A 20762-nucleotide genomic window follows, 5' to 3' on the forward strand; every position below is an offset into this window, starting at 1 on the left:
GCCTTTCTCTTCGCCGTTCAACAAGTGTTCTCTTAACCCCATCGAGCTTTCTGCCGCCGAAAGCTCTGTTTTAACCGGACCGGTAAACTAAGCGCTTAACTGATTGTTTAGTTTAGTCGCACGCCAAAGGAATAAGCGGTTGCCCAAAACCACATCAAATGTGCAACGCGAAGTTTCAAGTTGAAGTTTCAATCAAGAGCATTCAAAAATAAAGCAATATTTCCATAAAACCGTTTCCTTTGATTTAACTGATTTATTTTTTAAGGAGTTTCGGAATAATTGTGCTCTCTGTGTTTCGTCTCAACAATTTTTTTCTTTTTTGGCTGCCATATGGCGCTTAAGGAATCGCATTCCGCCAATGTCAACAGGAAAAAGAGGAAAAGCCACGCACGTGCCGCGAAAAGTTTTGCGCCAAAACTAAAAATCCAGGTAACCGGCAGTTCGGTCGTTGTCCTTTTTCGATTTCAGGCTGGTGGTTGTGGAGCAGGAACACTGGAGTTTGATTTGTAGTAGCAACACACGCGAACCTTATGGACAAAGCACTCGAAGAAAAAATTGTACATAAATTTTAAATCTTTAAAAAAACATAAATATTACCCTTTTGTATTTTAACTTGGTGATATAGTACCATAGGTTAATTTATTTAATTAAAAAACATTTTAAAACTATTATTTTAGGTTTTTTTTTTTCAAAGCCACCCTTACAATGTAGACAAACATTGCATTTGCAATAGGTTTTAATCTCGATTTATAGTTTTTCTTATCATTTCGATACTATCATGCCAATTAATTGGCTTGGGCTGCATAAAATAATAAAATTATAGTATGCACTTACGACAGATGTCTACGACACATAAAGATAATATTTATGTAAACAGTATAAATATTTTTCTAATGTGCTTACTAAACACTCTTATTATTTTAACTTCTTCTGGGCTGTTTTTAAGCAGAAACCAAAGTTAACCATAGATATAAATTAAGAAAAATAAACAATTTTTCTGCCAGTGTACTTACGCCACCTGTTGGGCCCTCATTTGTGTTTTTTTTTTTTGGAGCTTAAAGCGCGTGTTTGGAAACTTTGAATCTATTTTTGTGAGCTAGGATAACAATCAGCTAACGAAAATCGATCAAATGATGGGTGTTTTAAGGGTGGCTTGGGAATGGGTATGTAAGTGGGCGGGGAAATCACCCCCCCACCCCACAATTTAAGGGGCAGCGGGATGGGGATGGGGAGGGGGAGTAACGACACAGGGCTGCCAATATATGATCGCTAGGGAATTCATGGACTTCGGGGACAGGTCTTCCATCAATCAGCGAAATCGAATGGAGAACGCAATTTCGACGATTACCTGCCGCATCGAGTGGCCGAAACAAGTGTTGTCACAAAGCAATAACACACAAGATGGGCGGAAAAACAAAATGTGGGTGTTGTGGGCTGTTATATTCGTTTTCGGGGGAGGAAGCGCTGCTCCCTAATCTCCCAACTTATCGGACAGGGTGGTAATTAGTTTTTTGTTTCGGACCCCATTGACAATGACACGATGATCACGCACTGATAATGCCAACGCCAATGACCAGTGGGTGGCGGGGGGTTGGGTTCGCTTTTGCCATTGCTTCGGGGGGTTCAGTGGTGGCTGTTTCGGTGGTTCGGTGGTTTAGTGCTTCTGCGGCTCAATGGGTGTGTTACAGCGTCATGCTGGCTGGCGCAGACAGCCCAGTAAAAACCGCAAAAAAAAAAAAAAAAAAAAACAGAGCACCGATTAGATCGCTTTGTGTGTGGAACGTGCCAAATGGACTTCCATCGGCGGCACCTGTAGTACCCACAAAGTAATGAATTGGGGTAATAAGAGGACGGCACCACCACCGGGCAGGTAAACAGTGCAGTTTGCACCGCAAATGGGTGGTTTACATTCATCACATCCTAACGAAATAGTGGACATCCTATGGCACTTCAATTGCAACCTCAAGTAACCTATCATTAAAGACAAAAGTAAATAGCTCCTGAATCCCAAATGAATGGGTAACATCTGGTATTTGTTTATAGTCTAGCTGATTTCCTAATTAATTTTTACTTTTACTTGAACTACCCAAATAAAATTACATTTAAATAACATATAATATGAGTAATCAAATTTTAGTGAAAAAATAAAAATGTATAAAGTTTTTACGCTAATTTAAAACTATTAAAATAATGTAAGCAATAACTATTTGTATATTTATTGGCTAAAGCTGTTTTTGATAGTCAATATTTGAAGTACAAACACTTACGATTTGTTTTACTCAAGACATGTTTTAAATCATCCAAGGAAGCTGGTTTTTGGATGCTCCGATACTTTAATGCTTGACCATACATAATTTGTCCAGAGAAATGGGTCCGTGCAATATGTCCCCCCGCATTTTTATTCGTTTTGGGGCTCTCTGTAACCAACTTAGCATTAATTTAATATACACCTCTGGGGTGTCACTGCCATTGGCAGTACTTTGTTGTTGTTGTTGCTGGTGTTGGTGTTGGTGTTGTTGCTGCTGCGGGTAGCGACGGTGACTGCGACAGCGACTGCTTAAAAGCTAAGGACACGCGTTGAGAACGCTCAGTTGGCATCGAGAAGTCGCCTCGTGCGGTTTGGCGGCAAACAAACAACAAATATACAAAACTAAGTTAAATACTAAAACAAAAGTCGGAAAGAGAGAGAGAGAGAGAGAGAGAGAGAGCGACACTGGCGCCCACTCGCTCGCACACACAGGCGAACCGCAAATGCCATCGGGCGGTTAGTTCAAAACAAAAACCAAATCAAAGGCGGTGAAAGTCGTAAAAGGCATAAATAATAAAAACAATAGTACCAAAAAAAAAAAAAATAATAAACAAGAACGGTAACCAGCGACGCCACAACAATAATAATAACACTTAAACCAGCAGCACAACAAAAAGTAATGCACTAAAATATAACCAAAAGTACAACAAATAAAAATAAGTACACAGAGCAAAGAATCAGATCATAATATCAATATTTTGGAACACAAATATAGTGGGATATCAGTATATTGGTTCTGATATTAAATATACGAACAAATATTGTAAGATTCAATTATGATTAAATAAGTTTTGCAAGTGAAAAGACTGAAAATGGTCTAAAAAAAATGATGGGATTTTCTTTTTTATAAGAATAATATTAGATCGAACAATCAAAATATCAAACAATTTTTTTTGCTGTTCTGGTGGAACATTTTATGCAATACTGGTACAACTATTTTTTTAATAATAATACAATACATGTACCGAAATGCTACCAGAAGTGCCCAATTTTTTTCTGTGCCATTATAAATTTCAAAGTTATTGTTTAGTTTGTGAACCAGCTGCGGGGTAATTCGATGCGAACTTAACGACGGCCGCATTAATTTATGTTAGTTTGTCTCGCTTCGTTCGAGTTTCTATCCTCCATTCCCATCGCCAGTCTCTTCGGCTTCCTCTTTATACCATATATATATCAATATACATCGATATACAGCCATGCTAATATGTGGCGATCGCATTTCACGTGGCCCAGCCAAGTAAAGTATCCAATTTGAATGACCGTTTTGCCGGCTAGTGCCGAGAGTCGAGAACTTTTGGCGTTTTAATTATTCAAAAGCGTCACGAGATTTCGATCTGGATTTCCGATGGGCTTCGATTCGACTTCGATCTGTCCATCAGATCGGACTGGCTTGGCGACAATATATGGCTGATATATAGCAGATATATGCCAGACCGCTGCCTCAGTCGACGTCGGCGTTCGCCGCAGCTGGGTTAACTAGTTTCGAGTTTTGCAAAATTAGCCGCGCATTAATCCGAGCTTAAAGGCACAGTGAACATCGGTTAGAAAGTAAGATCGGATGTGCGAAAAATCCAGGGATAATGGCCCATTGTTTTCCAGTGAAAGTTCGTCCTTTTAGCTTGTGATTTGTGTATAAAAAAACGATCTGAGTGTGTAAATCTTCTACCTCTTTTTTTTTTGTACAAAAAGCAGACAATTATAAAAAATGAACAGTAACCAATTAGTGTACAGTGTTACCTGGTGTTTGTGATTAACTAACAAAAATCATTTCTACATGATAATAGCTTTACGTAAAACCTTAAAACTTGCTTAACACTTTGCGTTTATTGGACAGGTTTATTTGTTTCATAAATCAAAATGTAATTGGCTTGTTAAGTTGATAAAACACTTTTGAAATAACTTGAAAAAAATAGCTTATTTTAATGATGCAACTTAATAGCTTAACTTTCCAAAAAAGGCTCATTAGAATGGTGACCCCAACATTTCGTTTTTCTGAAAGTTTTTTGTTTAATTATCTTTCAAACTGTGTTGATTTTTCAATGATTTTTGTTCAGACTGTATATCCGCTTTTCAATGTCAGATGATAGTTCTTAATAATTGATTGATTGTTTTGGATAAGTTTTGGCAGGTTAAAGATAGTTTTTCCTTTAGCTTAAAATGATTATCATTTAATTAATTCGAAAGCCTTATGCCCACTGTAATCCACAGCACAACAAACTGTTTGGCTTTGCATCCCCTGCTGAGTTGCCGGCTACGTTTGCGCGAAAAACACGTTGGCCCTGATCGCACGTCACAAAAGCAACAACAACAACAAAAACAACAACAAAAACAACAACAACAGCAACAACTGCCTATTAAAGGCAACAACAACAACAACAACTTGACAATATCAACAAAAAACCAAGAACAACAACAATGCAAAGGAGATGATATCAGATCAGAAGATCATTAAGTATCAGAATCTCCAGAGCCCGGTCTTTTTGACAAGAGAGCCCCTTTTACTTTTTGCGCAACGAAAGCCGTGAACAGTGAACTCTCGACACGTGAACGGGCCGTCGTTTGAACACATTGCTCGTGGGAGATCTGGTTAGGTCCAGTGTTGACCGGTCCGGTCTTAAAGCCCCCCAGTTCGCTGATAAAATTACGAAAGGCCCGTCTACAGTGGAGCAAGGTTGTGACAAACAGTAACAGTGATTAGTAAATAACATTAACAGAAAATATAGTGAATGAAAGAAAGAAATGAATTTTTTTTAAGATGTAATATAATACATTTCTTAAAGGGATAAAAAACTAGTGGCGATCGCACCTATTAAAACCAAATGTCTGATAATGTCTAAAACTTTGTTTAAAATGCAGAAATTTCTAAATATATAGATAAGTTTCGTTACAACATTCAACAATATTGAAAAACAAAGCAATTTTAGATTTATGTGGTTACTTTCGTTACTTTTTTTGAGAACTTATGGTACTATTTTACTTTGTACTATTGTACTTTGCTATTTTGCTTTTAAGTGTTTTTTATTAAAAGAGTTATAGTTAAACTTTTGCGTATATTTAAAAGACACTGAACTAAAGTTCTTTGTATCAAAAGGGGCCATAAATTAGACATTCATTTTTGACCCTGTGCATGTCAATCAAAGTGTCTTTACTTAAGACCAATATATTACCCCTATGCTATCTTTAGTGATATTTCCTAACCGATTTGTTTCGACTTGCTTTTTTGCCAGTGCCATCGCCGCTGATGTTGCCAGCGTCGCCGCCGTTGTCGCTCTAACTGCGAACGGTCCGCTGTACCGCTCGACCGCTCGACCGCTCAACCGCTCTACCGCTGCTCCGCTCCTGGAGCGGGCCATAAATTAGGCGGCAAAATGTCGCAGCTACATGAGGCCACGGTTAATTTGGAGAAGCCCCTAAACAATGGTTACCTGCAGTCCAACGCGCCGCTGGAGGAGCTGAGTGCCACGGTGGTGTCGCCGCTTTTGGGGCAGCAACAGGTGCCGCCACATCAGTTGCAACAGCAGCAACATCAGCAACAACAGCAGCAGCAGCAAAATAAACTGCCCACTGTCGTGTTTCTGGCGCCCGACGGCAGTGGCGGCGTGGGAATCCAGCGGAATCCCGCCCAGGCAAATCCCGGAGGAGGAGGAGGAGGAGCAGTTGGTGGACGCACCCACAGCGACTGGCTGCTGAAGGAGTCGCAGCAGCGACGCCGCCTCCTCGTCCTGGCCATCGCCTTCACCGTTTTGGGAGCGGCCATTGGGGCACTGGCCATCTACTTTGCCAGCGTCCACCAGCGATGCCAGCTCTACCACCTGGAGCCAGGTAAGGGTTAAGGCTACTCTTCAAAAATCACGTTTTTTTTTTGTTAAAGACATTACAGAAATGCTTTAAGGTCTACCCATACCCATAAGTTTGTTCATTTTACTATCAGTTTGAATTTCCATTGTCAGTCAACATATAATATTACCTTTCTAACTGGGGTTATCTACTGCTATTTGATTTTCTTTTTTTATAACAAAACTTCCCAGTGACATAATGGAATTTAAAAGCCCTAAATTAAGTGTAATCTTTGCATATGTTTGTGGACTAAAACATGAGTTATTAGTACATGACATATGCCAATCGAAGATAATTGACACTGGTTCATTTTCTGCTAGAAGAACTTAAGTCATCAATCATGTTTGGCAAAATGTTTGGAATTTATTTACTGAACTTTGAACTTCTGAGGGACTATCTCTATCTAAAAATACAGTTTGAGATAAATAAAATAAAAGGTCTGGTTGGTTTTATCTGCGTAAAGTGTTGAGATTTTCTTACCTGTTGGCAGGACGAAGTGCTTACTGGGTCAGCAGCCAATCAACAGGCATCCTGTGCTGACGCTCTTCTGCTCCCCTGTTGGCCAGCCACCAAGTGGGCATGTTGACTGAATTTACCTTCTGGTCGCTGCTGATTCGAACAAATGGAGCAAAAACTCAATTTCCTCGTCCTGGGAAATGGAGAGCAACAGGCTGAAGGATGCCAACCGGTGGACTTGGTTGTCGTTGTCGTTCTCGTTGTCGTTGTCACTGTTGTTGTGAATGTGGATGTGAATCTGCCTGGGTGTTGTAATCTCCGTCCTGTCCTGTCCTGCCTGCCTTGTAATGCGCCCTGTTTGAAATTCAATTACAGAATATGTCAAACAACAAGCGGGAACAACAACAATGACGGCATTCGCTTCCTTGCTGACTGTTTTTTTTTTTCTTTTGCCTTTTTGAGGTGCGCCAGTTGTTCGCAACACAGTGGTACTAGATTTATTTTAATACATAAAAAAAAATATATAACTTTAAAAGTCGCTAAATAAATTGAAATCTTTAATGTTACGGTAGGCCTTCTAAAATATATAATAATTACTCAAAATGATAATTGATCATGAAACATGCAGAAGAACATATTGTGAGCTGTTATTATTTTCTTATTCCATTTTAAATGATTTTTATATTCATCTCAAATTATATACATATCTTTAATATTCTTAAATACATATATAAAAATATTAACTCCACTGAGTGCTTAAATAGTAATTTTAAGGTTTCGCTAGAATTCAGATTTTCTAAAACCCTGGAACCACTGTCTGCCCTTTCTTTTCTTATCTTGCGTTATCTGTGGATGGTGGTTGGGTGGTTGTGTGGTTGTGTGGTTGTGTGTTTGGGTGGTTGGGTGGTTTTGGGTGGTGCTCCAGACTCGACTCCCTTCTGCATTCGTTCGGAAGCACATGGAATAATGCGATTCAAAGCAACTGAAATATTCAAGAGCTGCGAACCGAGGTGCTCCTTCGCAGGATGTCTGTGCCGGCATAATTTACATGTTCATGTGCTCCCCGATTTCGTTTTCGTTTTACAGAACACCAAAAAACAAAAAAGAAATACGGACGAAAAGCAATCAATCGGCATTGCCTGGGATGTCTATGAATTTTTTAAAGGCCGTTCCAATCGATCGCGTCTTCTTCCTTTTGGCTCCTTATGCTAATTGAATATGCACATACACCCACAGCACAACATTATCCTGTTTATATTTATCGTGATAAAACGTGTTTTTAATATTTTGCGCCAAAAATTCATTCATCGAAATCGGAAACCGGATGGCAAGGCGGCGGCACCATCAAAGCCTATTCCTTTTTTTATAACAATTTAAAAATATCTCTGTGGCGGCATCTCCGTAAATACCCATCATCATTATCATCATCACCATTTGCCAACATCGACAAGAGCAACTTGTGGTAGGCCTCTGGCCTTGACTATGATTTTTCTCCCGCTTTTCCACTTTTCCACTTTTCTACTCTTCTACTTTTCCGTTTCCCACCAACCACCCCCTTGTCCCATTGTCCCATCGATTTTCCCTTTTTTTTTCTGCTTTCAACCTTAAAGTCTGTTGGATGCGGGAATAGTAGAGAAAATAAATAAATCAACTACTAATCAATATGTTTAGATTTGGTATTTAAGTTTTCTTACATAAATAAGTTATATGTGGAAGTGTGGTTTTGTTTTAAAAGATTTTTTTAATAAATAAATTATTAAAATATTGCCTTCAACCTTAAAGCTCAAATATATGACGTACTCAATAATGTGACATTATTAAATTATATAACTGGCAATAACCATTTATTCAAAGCAATAGGAGTACTTTTTCCCCATAAATTAAACTCATTATGAAAGTAAAGCACCATAAAAAGTTGAATAAATTAAGGGATAATATTTTATCGCGAATCAAAATCGATTCCCTTTCTGCCGCCAGATTTGCGATTTCTCTTCATGTCCATGCCATAATGAAATTCCCCCACTGGAATATAATTGCAGCTGCTGGACATTCAACCCAAGTTACCAAGTTACTGGCTACTGGCTACTGGCGACTTGCGGCCCACTTAAACCTATTAACGCCGTGGCAAATGTTATTAGCTGGGTGGTCGGTTGGGTGAATCGCTTTAATTAATAACTAAAGCTGCCATCTCCAACGCTCCGCCACTCTTACACTCCCTTACCCTCGGCGAACATCCCATTTTTATTGACAGCCTGGACAAGGACGACATGCAACATGTGTCCTCTGACCAATCGATGGCCAGTCGAAGGAAGGCAGAAGGTAGTGGGCAGAAGCCAGAAGGCAGAAGGCAGCCACCGAGCTGAGCATTTCGTTATTTTAATTTAATAAAGACAACGGGGGAAGGAGCTTCTCCTTGTCCTTCTCCTTTAATGAAAAATTCAAATTCAATTTACTTGAGTGGCGTCTTGATAAGATCTTCGACTTGCCTCCCCATTCCAATTCCCGTTCTTAATAGCATACACACATTGCTCATACGCCATGTGTGCTGGCAAACCATTTTAAATCAGCTAAAACTATAATTGCAGGCAACGATGACAGACCGAATGGCAGGTGGAGCCAGGATTCGGGTTCCGCCCAAGGATCGCTCGACAACATTTGCATGTCCCAGGAGTGCGTGAGAACAGGTAAGCTGGGACTGAGTTCCACTTGAAAAGCTGGCAAACGATTGGTTGTTTTCAAATGAAAATAAAGCATGTGCCGGAGGAAAGTTGCACAGCTTTTAAAAGAATCAAGGAAATTGACTAACTGGGCAATGGCCATTAGGCTTCAGTCGAACTTCTTTCAGCTAAACTTATTTTTATCAAAATACAAATAATCAGGATTGAGTCAACATATTACTTTCTTACTTATTTGTGTTTGCCGCCTAACAGAAATTAATATTATAATTCAAGAAATAAATATTTAAAAAGCTTATAGATAAAAGGTTTATTGTTGATTTAAAAAAAAATTAGGGAAAACGAGTTCAAGATTTCTTTAACTTAAATGTATTTATCTTTAAAGTCATTCACTGTTATATGTAGTTCTATATTTATAAATCAAATATTTTACAAATATAAAAATAAAAAAATAAAATCGTTCTATATTTTAAGTTTATTTAACCTTTATATCTTTAATATACTGTATATGGTATATATACAATTTAATGGAACACATAGTAAATCCAACTTTAAGAAGTTCGACTGAATGAATGACAAAGAATAGGAAGGCAAAGGGTGTCATGGTCTTGCGCAACCAACTAATATGGGCGATTTTTAGTTTAGTTGTAAATTATTCAACAGCTATTAGGCTAGCTAAGTGCCCGTTTGGCGGGAAACAACATTATGGATACCAAAACATCTGCTCCATGTCCACATGTCCACATGTTCATTCTAAATGCACTTACCTATGTCAAGCTATGCGGGCAGCCAGCAACACCTCGAATTCACTTCCCCAGGAAATTGCCACAGTGATTGACTGGCTGGCATGCCAGTAGATAAATGTACATGTATATAGATACAGCTGTCCAGGTGCAGGACACTTCCTGAAATATACATGGCCACAATTACCCGGCGATGCAATCGATTCGGTTCGATTTGCTCCACTTAGCATACTTTTCGGGGTATACGAAAGTGGTTCACCCTAAATGCTAGCCTTCATCCCCCTAAACGAATCCTTAATTGAGGTAATCACAAGCATTTAGGGGAAACGTGTTTACTTTTCTGGTAGATAATAGACATTCATTACCTAAATTTGGGTAAACATCTTTCAGGATATGGACAAAAGAATTAAATAATAATTAATATATAGTTTTAATAGTTTTTTGTTCAAAATTCCAAGAACTCTCGTTTGAATATTCTCATAGCTGTAAAGAAGACATTTGTTCTTATAGTTTAAGCATAAATCAATGGCTTTTCGAGAACTGTGGAAAATCTTGAGAGCAGGAGGCGAGCTAATGAATTTTGCACTTATTTTTCGCAGATAATGAGACTCGGCATAATGACGTTGATTTATGGATTTGTAGCAGGGCAACCAGTCAACAATGCAGGTTTAACTCAAGAAACTGTTCATTCTTGGTTTTAAGTTACACTTTCGTTTGAAAACTTTTGTGCGACTAGAAAGTTGAGCGTTGAGCGGGGAAAGTTGTTTGGTTTTTCGGCGGGCTTGTCGCTTATCGCTTATCATAAAAGTTTCGAGGCGAAGATTTGTGGGCCAAGTTTATGGCCGGTGCGATCAGAGCTGGAGGCATAAATTATGGCCCCCCCATGGGGGGTGGACCACTAATTGCATGGCAGCTGACGGGTTTCCCAGGTGGTTAGCGTTTGTTTTACTGGCCAATAACCCGGCACATTTGTCTAATCCGTAGCGGCCTCCCTGCTTTCGGCCATGGACCTCAACGCCGATCCCTGCGAGGACTTTTTCCAGTACGCCTGTGGCACGTGGAACAAGATGCATCCGATTCCCGAGGATCGCAGCTCCATCAGCACATTCGAGGTACGCAAGATCGATCTAATGGTTAGCTAATCTAATCGTTAATCCCTTATCCCCCCCTGCAGGTCCTGTCCGACCAGCAGCAGGTCATCCTGCGCGCCGTCCTTGAGGAGCCCATCGACGAACGCGACAACCAGGCCACCATCAAGGCCAAAACCTTCTTCAAAAGCTGCATGGATATACGTGAGTTGAGCTTTAGACGAAACTTTGTTAAGAGTCTATTTTATAAATTTTAATTTTTTTATTCTTACGGAGAAACCATTTTTTAAGTTATTTAAGAAATTTATTGAAAGGTTTGTGTTTTCTGAATGAGCAACTAATTAAGATGGTTTTAATTAAAGAAAAATTACTTTACAGACATAATTTTTTTTTGATTCTGGCTGTTGCCTTTTCTAAAATTTATATAATTATTTTTAATTGTTATCTCACTATATTAAGTATCCCCTTCTCATCATTCAGCTCAAATCCGCAAGATCGGCACCGGGAAGCTGAAGCAGGTGCTGCAATCGCTGGGCGGCTGGCCGGTCATCGAGCGGGACTGGCGGGCGCCCAAGGACCTGTCCGTGGAGCGGCTGATGGGCCTGCTGCGGCTCAACTACAGCGAGCCGGTGATGATCGAGCTGTATGTGGGCGCCGACGACAAGAACAGCTCGGTGAACATCCTGCAGATGGACCAGCTGCAGTACGCGCTGCCCTCGCGCGACTACTACCTGAAGGAGAGCAGTGCCAACGACCGGCGGGCGTACCACCGCTACATGACGCAGGTGTCGCTGCTGCTGGGCGCCGATCCGGCCACCGCCGCCTCCGAGCTGGAGCAGGTGGTGCTGTTCGAGACGCAGCTGGTGAATGTCTCGCTGGCGGAGGCGGATCGCCATGACACGAGCACGGTGTACCGCAAGATGTCGCTGCCGGAGCTGCAGCGGATGGTGCCGGAGGTGCAGTGGCAGGAGTATCTGCAGGCGGCCCTCGGTCCGGGGATTCCCCTGCAGGCGGACGAACCGCTGGTCACCTACGGCCTGCAGTATCTTACCGAAATGGGCAAGATCCTGGCACGCACCGATCGCCGCGTTGTGCACAACTACATGCTGTGGCGCCTGGTCATGTCCCTCATGTCGCACATGATCGACGAGTACCAGCGCGAGCGGGTGGAGTTCCGCAAGATCCTCATGGGCATCCAGTCGGAGCGGACGCGCTGGTCGCAGTGCGTCGAGTGGACCAACAAGAAGCTGGGCGTGGCCGTGGGCGCCCTCTTCATACGGGACAACTTCAACCAGGAGAGCAAGGAGGTGGCCCTCGAGATGATACACACGATTAGGGCGGCCTTCAACGAGCTGCTGGCCGAGAACCACTGGATGGACGACGAGACGCGAGCGGTGGCCAAGGAGAAGGCGGACTCCATGAACGAGCGGATTGGCTATCCCGAGCTGCTGACCAATGCCACCGAGTTGGAGCAGGAGTATGTGAATGTGGGTACACAGAGGGCTCCCCTCACAACACGATCTCTAATCTTTGTTTGTCCATCTCCCTCAAAGTTAACCATTGTCCCGGACAACTTCATCAACAATGTGCTGAGCATCCTGCAGTGGGAGTCGGAGAAGATGCTGCGACTCCTGCGCCAGCCGGTGGACAAGGAAAAGTGGACCACCGAGCCGGCAGTGGTGAATGCCTTCTACAATCCCAATAAAAACGATATAGGTGGGTGTGGGTGTGGGTGTGGGTTTGGGTTTGGGTTTGGGGTGTACCCATTTCATCAGTCCTATGACTACATAATACCCTGCTCTCTTAGTATTTCCCGCTGGCATCCTGCAGCCCCTGTTTTACAGCCAGCACTTCCCCAAGTCCCTCAACTACGGCGGCATTGGAGTGGTCATTGGGCACGAGATCACCCACGGATTTGACGACAAGGGCCGGCAGTTCGACAAGGAGGGCAACATGATGCAGTGGTGGAACAATGCCACCATCGAGGCTTTCCGCGAACGGACGCAGTGCGTCATCGATCAGTACTCGCGCTACAAGATCAACGAGGTGGACATGTTCATGGACGGCCGCATGACGCAGGGCGAGAATATCGCCGATAACGGCGGTCTCAAGCAGGCTTTTAGGGTATGTTTTTATTATTATATTGTTTTACACACCCTTTAAGTACGGATTTTCGTAGTATTATTTTCTTTAATTCCTGAGATTGCTTAGCATTTCCAATATATTCACCAAAAAAATAGATAAAAATTGAAGTCACCTCTTTAAGGACATGACTTTAGTAATATTTTGGGTGAATTAAATAAATTTCTTCAATTCACCAAATATTGTAGAATTTTGTAGACTTTGAGATTGCCATATAAATTGTATGACTTGTAAATTTAAAGGCAAAGACTCATGTTTGTAGATGAACAAAGCTATAAGAACTATGCATTAGGTATCTCTATCCAATTATATGCTTAACAATGTATAATGTCCTTATCATAAATAGGACTAAATCGTACTTACGAATGCATATGTTTCCATTAGAGAAAAGCTTGATGCAGGTAACGATATTATATTCCTATCCAATAATATGCTATGAAATGTATAATTTTCTAATCATAAAAACGATTTAAAACTAGCTATGTAGGCTTTATTTTCCATCGGAAAAATAGTTTTAAAAACGAATACCTAGTGTTTCTATATCTACTCACTCACCATTTTGTTTTCTTCGCCACAGGCCTACAAGAAATGGGAGACGTTGCATGGCCGGGAACAGCAATTGCCCGGCCTGAACATGACCCACGACCAGCTGTTCTTTCTTAACTACGCCCAGATCTGGTGCGGATCCATGCGGCCGGAGGACGCTCTGACCAAGATCCGCTCGGCGGTCCACTCGCCGGGATTCGTCCGTGTCCTGGGGCCGCTATCGAATTCGCGCGACTTCGCCCACGCCTACAATTGCCCATTGGGCAGCACCATGAATCCGGCGGAGAAGTGCAGCGTGTGGTAGTCCGGTGTAGACGGCCGCGGGCCGATGTTTTTTTTATATATTTATATCGCATACTATATAGTATATACAAACCTATATACACAATACGAGTACTGTAGATCAGCAACCAAGGCGATGAGATTGAGGATCATCTGTTCTGTTCCAAATTTTTTTTCTGTTTGTTATAGCGCAGTAATGCTTTATGTACTTTATACCTGGCTAATAAGATTAATAGTGTGTTTCGTAGCTGTAAACGAGAGTGCGTCATCGGAGTAGCCCACAAAAAACCCTGAATCGCACTTTCCCACAACCCTCCTTAACGGCATTATATTCGTGAATAAAGAACAAGTACGGAAAATGTATGGTTTTCGTTAGTTTTTCTCTTCGTAAAGGTTACCCCTGATGGGAGAATGTTCGAATCCATTGCCATTTAAAATAACACTTTGATCACTCATTTTCTCAGTGTTACTTTCGTATAAGTCCAGCGAAAGTAGAACTGGGAAAATCGAGGTTTTCCTTCTTCGTTCATTCTTTTCAAATTCTCTTTAATTTATAATGCTCGTTTGTTTTTTGGTTTTGTTTCGCTGCTTTACATAGTATGTGTTCTCAGTATATATGTACGTATCTAGTGGAACCAATCGAACCATTCAAATTATACGCAAAGGGCACGCAACGAAATGATTACAACTTTGGCTATTGGCTATTTGTCTAACAGAGTTTCAATTTCTGGCTTTGCAGAAGAGGATAGTGCTTAGTTTCTTATGTCCTTTCTTAAACAATTTCACATTTAATTGGCTTATTTTACTTTGCAAAGAATCAATGGTTTTTGTCATGGGGTTTCTCTTGTACCTGCATGGAGCTAAAAGCAAATTTGCTTAGTTTTGCGTTTCGTTGGCCGTTATGGCTTTAATTTTAAATTCAACTCACTTTTTTCTAATTTTGTTGTTGGCTTTTGGTTTTTCATTACGTTATTCTTTTTCTTTAATTAACTTATTTTTGTAGCAGTTTACCTAATTATTAATCAACAAGAAGAAACGCTCATTATAGTTGCTTTACGCTTCGCACCAAAAAAACAGACACACACAACTAAAACCAAAAACGAATAGAGTTTCATTTGGTTTACTTTAAAGCGGCTACAATAAAAAATTACAAAAAAAAAGTTCAAAGCTACTAGCGCATTAACCTATTAAACTTCATGCTTTCGTTTAATTTTATTTGTATTTTGACTTCCATGTTGTATTTCTGTATTTTCGGTTTTTATTATAAGTAGGCTTAAGTAGTTATTTTGTTTTTGTTTTCTTTTTTATTATTATTCATTCGTCCTGCCTCGTAAATAGTTTTCAGAGTTGCATTTTAGTTACGCGAGGCACTGCTTGCCATCACCGTTACATTTCGCACTGCTTGCTTAGTATCTGTGTTGGTGTGGTTTACTTAGTAGGGTGAGTTTGGTGAGTTCCGTGGTGTGTGTGGGGGAGAGAGATAGAGGGAGTGGGAGCGTAGAAAGAGATAGAGACAGTATCTGATACATTTGTTCATATAATGTATAAATGTAGAAAGGCACAGATGAAATTATCGTATAATTAAATGTGTTGCTTCTTTTTTTCCTTGCTTTCGCCCAAATCGTTTGCTAAGTTTGATTTTAAAGTTTATCTAAACTGGAGAGTTCCTTCACTTCGTTTTTTACAGTGTGTACAAAGAGTGTAAAATTGTTTTCGTTCTTAGATTTTTGGTTTTCCTTGAAAAATTAGCTTAGACCATGTTGAAAAATTGACAGTGTTAAGTTAGTGTTCTTCTCGTTTCTTCGCTTCTTTGTCTTGTTCTAGTTCTGCCATCTGAAGAAATATATTGATACTCTATTGTAATTCGTTGATAGTTCCATATATACACTATATATAGTTATTAAACATTAATCTTTAAATTTCTACTACGATTCACTTGGTTTTTGTTTTTTTTTCTTTATAAATGCTACTTTTTAAAGTTTTTCATGTAGTTTTTGCCGCCATCTTTGCTTCTTCTTCCGGTTAGGTTTAGATTTATTTGATTTTTTTTTATTTTTTTTTAAAAAAAACATTTTGAATACCCTTACTGCGTTGGCACTGTTTTTCGGATGTCTGTATTTCTATCAAGGGGCGGGGTCGGGAAGTTGTGGAAGCCTTTAGAGGAGATATAGAGACATACAAGGGATATTTCGCAAAGATTGTCGACCAGATCGTAATAGCTATCTGTATGGGTGTAGATGTGTGTGTGTGTGTGTTTAAGTACCTAAGTAAATTCGTTTGCACAAAGTTCCCATATTTTGTTTTCCCCTTTTCCGTATCATTTTCTTTTCATTGTGGGTATTATTATTTCCCCTGGAACAACGCAGCTTGCTTTCGTTTTTAGGTTAGGTACGTTCTTAAGAGCTACAGTTCTCTATTGCTTATCAATGGGTTCGCTCTGACGGCTATATTCGGTATCATTGCGTTAGTTTCTTCTTTGGCTAAGCTACGTAAAATACACTCGAATACATTTGATTACATACAGGCCTTCTATATACAGATAGCATGGTTTTGTGTGTTTTTCTTTTCTTATTTTTGTTTTTTTTTTTTGTTTTTGGTGTCTGCATGGCTTCTCATATAAACGTTTAAACTTTAAGAGCTAATCACAGAGTTGATGATTCTTTGTTCACAAATTTCCATCATTTTTGTTTCGAATGCAGTATCCCTATAAGTATAATAATATAACTGTATATATGTATGTAAATCGCACATAACACTTGTATATAATCCATCATCGTCTGGGTAATCTTCGTTTTCGACAGCTACTTTTAAACGGAAAACACTCTAATCAACTTGAAACTTAGCTATTTTCTTTCGCGATCTTGTAGTTTTTTAGTTATTAAGTTTTTTCTTATAAGTTCTGCTTGTTAAAGTTATGAAAACCGTAGGATTGCACTAAAAACAGTTGACAATTTAGCTTACTAGCATTTCTTTTCTTTGCTTTACTTAACGTTGTTTTCAATTTTATTTTACTGGTTGGTTTTATTTTCGTTTTTGTGGCTAAGAGTTTAACATTTACCATTTACCATTTAGCTCATTAATCATTTATAGTGTTATGGCTATCGATTAACGCGTTACTTGTGTTTTCTTCTCATCACACTCTTCGATCTTTATGCCTAAAGCCTAATGTTAAAGTTGTGGTTTTTAGAAAATTCCCTAAAGTATTCTTTAATGGCGACCAGGTTTGCACAAAAGAGTTTTTATCTATAGGGGGACTGCCTCTTAGAGCTCTTCGATGGATAAACTCACAGTAAGGACTATCTATCCTAGCTATTAATCATTTTCAGTGCAAGCCTGGCCCTAGAGTTAGAGTTAGCTACTGTTAAAGATCTGGAGAGTGTGGCATGTGTGTGTGTGTGTGCTGGCATGGTTTAGTCCATGGAGGACTGTGGCGACTTGACCAGGAGCAGCTCTTTGTAGTCGCTGTCCCTGTCCTCCCTGTCCTCGTGGTCCTGATCCAGGTCCTGGTCCTGATCCGGCTCCCTCTGCTCCCGCTGATCCATGCGCCTGCGCTCGCTGATGATGCGCAGGATGTCGGAGGAGTCGGATTTGCTGACCCCCACACCCGGCAGTCCAGTGACATCCGGCAGCGGCTGGCAGGTACCACTACCACTACTTGGCTCTGGGATGTCCAGCGAACTGGAGGCGGTGACCGGACCTCCCGATCCCGATGCAGATCCTCCACCAGCAGTGGTGGGCAGCAGCAGCGAACTCTCGTCCATGTCGGCATCCTCGTCCAGGGCCTGCTGCTTGAAGAGCTGCTTGGTGCTGCCACTGCGACTGCGCGGCGGCATGGATCTGGGCACGGAGAGCAGCAGGCTGCTGCGCAGGCAGCCCTGGTCCACGGACTGTGACCAGCCGAAGGGTCTTCGAAGTGGCGGATGCATAGGATGCAGGGCCATTGGCATGGGCATGGGCGTGGGCGTGGGCGAAGCTAGGGGCAGGGGCAGGGGCAGGGCAAGGGGCGTGGGCAGGGGGCTGACCAGGGCGGGCACCAGGGAACTGACCACCGCCAGCGAGCTGACATCCTGATTGGGAGACGTCGCATCCAAGTGACCCACATCGGCACTCCGCGTGCTCCGTATGTCGTAGGCAACACCACCACCACCCCCACCCCCGTCCGACTCGAGGCTCTCGAAGATAGTGCCCCTGCGGCAGTCGTGGGCATCTCCGCCCCAGGGCAGCGAGTCGCAGCTGGTGCGCTTGGCCTCCAGGTTGCGCCGACGGATGGCCTGCTCGTCCAATGAGCGCTCCTTGGACAGCACGCCGCGCTTGCGGAAGCCGGCGGCCGCGGAGGCGCGTCGCCCGCGACGGCGATTGTCCAGCGGCGGCAGCGGGAGGCCGGCCACGCCCACAGCCAGCGGTTCGCCCGTTCCACCGCCTCCCGCCGACGTCGCTGGGCCGCCGAAGGGCTCGCCCAGCCGGGCGCCGAGCGCCTGAGGCGTCAGCGTGCCGCCCATTTCGGCGAGACTCAAGCCGAGCATGGATTGTGGTGGCTGCTGGTAGTACTGAACGGTCTGCCTACGTTGTCCAGCTCCAGATGCAGCAGATGCCGCAGATACCGCTCCCGCCGATACCGCACCCCCAGTGGTCACTTGATTTAGATTGGTGGCCGCCGAACTGGTCAGACTCGAACTGGGATTACCGCCGCCAATGGATTGAACAGGCGGCGGAAACTTCTTGTCCAGCGAGGGCGTACTGTAGATGAAGTTCTTCGGCAGCGATTTGACCTTGGCCAGGGGGCGCGGGGGAGCGGCCGCCTTCGATTGCGCCTCCGCCAGCTGCTGGCACAACTTTTGCTCCTGGGCGAACTCCTGCTCGCGCACCAGCTCGCGCTCGAGCTCCACCTCCATGTCGAGCTCGTCTTCCATTTGCTTGTGGCTCTCCTCGAGGTGTTTCATCAGTACAGCCACGACGACGTTCACTAACACGAATTGCGCCATCAGCACGAATATCACAAAGAATATGGGAGCAATAACCGAGCTGACGCAGCAATTGCGCACGCAATCGGCCGCGTCATCGCAATTATCCCTCAGCGTGTCCTTCATGATGCCGTTCCAATTGTCGCCAGTCGCTACGCGAAACAATGTGAGGAAAGCCATGCCAAAGTTGGCGAAGTGCGCGTGCTCGCCCAATCCCTGGCAGGGTATCTCGTCGGAGCACTCGAGTCGCCCGAACAGCTCCACGCCCAGTGCCGCGAAGATGAAGAACAGCAGGAAGAAGAGGAGGCCCAGGTTGCCCACCTGGGGCAGGGCCTGCATCACGGTGTCCAGCAGGGCACGTATGCCCTTGGCCATTTTGAGCAGCTTCAGCACGCGGGCAATGCGCAGCACCCGCATCACGCGTATGATGGTCGGATTGATGGGTATGATGTTCGTCTCCAGCTCCTCCAGCACAATGCCCACGATGGAGAGCAGGACGATGCCCACGTCCAGCTGATTCCAGCGGTCCTTCAGGTAGAGCTTCCAGCCCAGGGCCACCAGCTTCATGTTCGCCTCCAATATGAACACCGCCGTGAAGAAGTAGTTGAAGATCTTCAGCGCGTACTTCAGCGGATTGGGCATCTTGTAGTACTCCATGGCCATGGTGACCACGTTCAGGCCGATCACCGCCGCAATGGCCAGATCGAAGTACTTTGAGGTCACCACATTGTGCACGAACATGCGGGTGGGCGAGTAGTTGGTGTAGTACGGCGGCTCGTGCATCCTACGCCGCTTCTTCTCCATTTGAAGAGCTCGCTTTGCGGCGCGCCGAATCTTCTCCTCCTTCTCCTGCTCCTCGCGGCATCGATGGAAGTTCTCCACCACCACGCCCACGAACATGTTCAGGACGAAGAAGCCCACCAGCAGGATGAAGGCTATGAAGTACAGCAGCCGCCACTCGTTGTAGTTCACAATGGGTTGTTGGTCCACGCCGACGGCGTCCAGACCCGTATACATGATGTTCACCCAACCGTCGCGTGAACTCAGGACGAACAGGGACATCAGCGCCTTGCCCAGATCGTCGAAGTTGTACTTGCGGTTGGTCCACACGTTGCCCGGAATCCGGCGGCACTCATCCGCATTCCGCACGCCCTTGATGTTCTCGCCCTCGCAGTAGTAGAAGGTGCCCTTGAACAACTGCACGCCCAGGATGCCGAAGATGATGAAGAAGGTGCAGCAGATCAGGACGATGTTGCCGATGGGACGCAGGGACGATAAGAGCGTTTGCACGACTAGTTTCAGACCCGGGGCTCGGTTGATCACCCGCAGCGGCCGCAAGGATCGGAGTAGTCGAAACACCTGTGCGGGGATATCATTGATTTTTTTTTTTTGTTTTTTTTTTTTTTCGTTTTTTTGGTTTTTGGGAGAAAAAAGAACAAGGACGAAAAGAGAAGAGTGGGATTGTGGTTGGTGTATCGGCTACACTGCTTTATCGGTGGCGCCTGTGGAAGGCACACACACTGCTTGCGTAGGCGACCTCGGTTAGCGGCCGCCAGGCGGCGCTACAGGTGCCGCATGTAGTAAAAGCATGAAGTAATAAACCATGTAGATATACTCAGGATGAAGTCAACAAAACGAAAAATCTCAACGAAACACACCAGTTAGTGGGCACTATTTTTAAAACAAAAATATATAAAAAGCAACTAAAAAATATATGCATTCTT

General features: G+C 43.1%; 2 protein-coding genes across 14 annotated transcripts in view; one reads left to right on the forward strand and one right to left on the reverse strand.

Moving 5' to 3' along the window:
• The first annotated feature begins 2604 nt into the window (after positions 1-2604).
• Positions 2605-14440, forward strand: LOC108140800 (neprilysin-1). Of its 3 annotated transcripts, none has more exons than XM_017263802.2 (10): positions 2605-2924; positions 4517-4979; positions 5536-6130; positions 9187-9285; positions 11004-11131; positions 11194-11311; positions 11588-12594; positions 12661-12823; positions 12915-13231; positions 13827-14440. In XM_017263802.2, the coding sequence occupies exons 3-10, from the start codon at positions 5677-5679 to the stop codon at positions 14097-14099; spliced, it is 2559 nt and encodes an 852-aa protein (XP_017119291.1). In that variant the 5' UTR covers positions 2605-2924; positions 4517-4979; positions 5536-5676; the 3' UTR covers positions 14100-14440. The 3 variants fall into 3 exon arrangements, with proteins under 3 accessions (XP_017119291.1, XP_017119300.1, XP_017119308.1); XM_017263819.2 differs by lacking the exon at positions 2605-2924 and adding an exon at positions 3879-3957; XM_017263811.2 differs by lacking the exon at positions 4517-4979.
• Positions 14441-14606: 166 nt separating this feature from the next.
• LOC108140784 (voltage-dependent T-type calcium channel subunit alpha-1G) overlaps positions 14607-20762 on the reverse strand; it is a 90556-nt gene continuing 84400 nt past the window's right edge. For all 11 annotated transcript variants that reach the window (XM_041708032.1, XM_041708040.1, XM_041708042.1 and 8 more), the window contains one exon: positions 14607-20397. In XM_041708032.1, coding sequence (XP_041563966.1) covers positions 17488-20397 — 2910 coding nt within the window. In that variant the 3' untranslated portion in view covers positions 14607-17487. The remainder of the gene's footprint in view (positions 20398-20762) is intronic.

This window comes from Drosophila elegans, unplaced genomic scaffold (genome assembly GCF_018152505.1).
Source record: "Drosophila elegans isolate 14027-0461.03 unplaced genomic scaffold, ASM1815250v1 contig_149, whole genome shotgun sequence".
In the NCBI taxonomy this organism is placed as follows: Eukaryota; Metazoa; Arthropoda; class Insecta; order Diptera; family Drosophilidae; genus Drosophila; species Drosophila elegans.

Bases quoted from the DNA above. Each gene is read 5' to 3' on its own strand.
- LOC108140800 (XM_017263802.2), top strand. From the start codon at position 5,677: ATGTCGCAGCTACATGAGGCCACGGTTAATTTGGAGAAGCCCCTAAAC. The intron at 6,131-9,186 runs GTAAGGGTTAAG...CTATAATTGCAG, and splicing joins GCTCTACCACCTGGAGCCAG to GCAACGATGACAGACCGAAT. The intron at 12,824-12,914 runs GTGGGTGTGGGT...CTGCTCTCTTAG, and splicing joins TCCCAATAAAAACGATATAG to TATTTCCCGCTGGCATCCTG.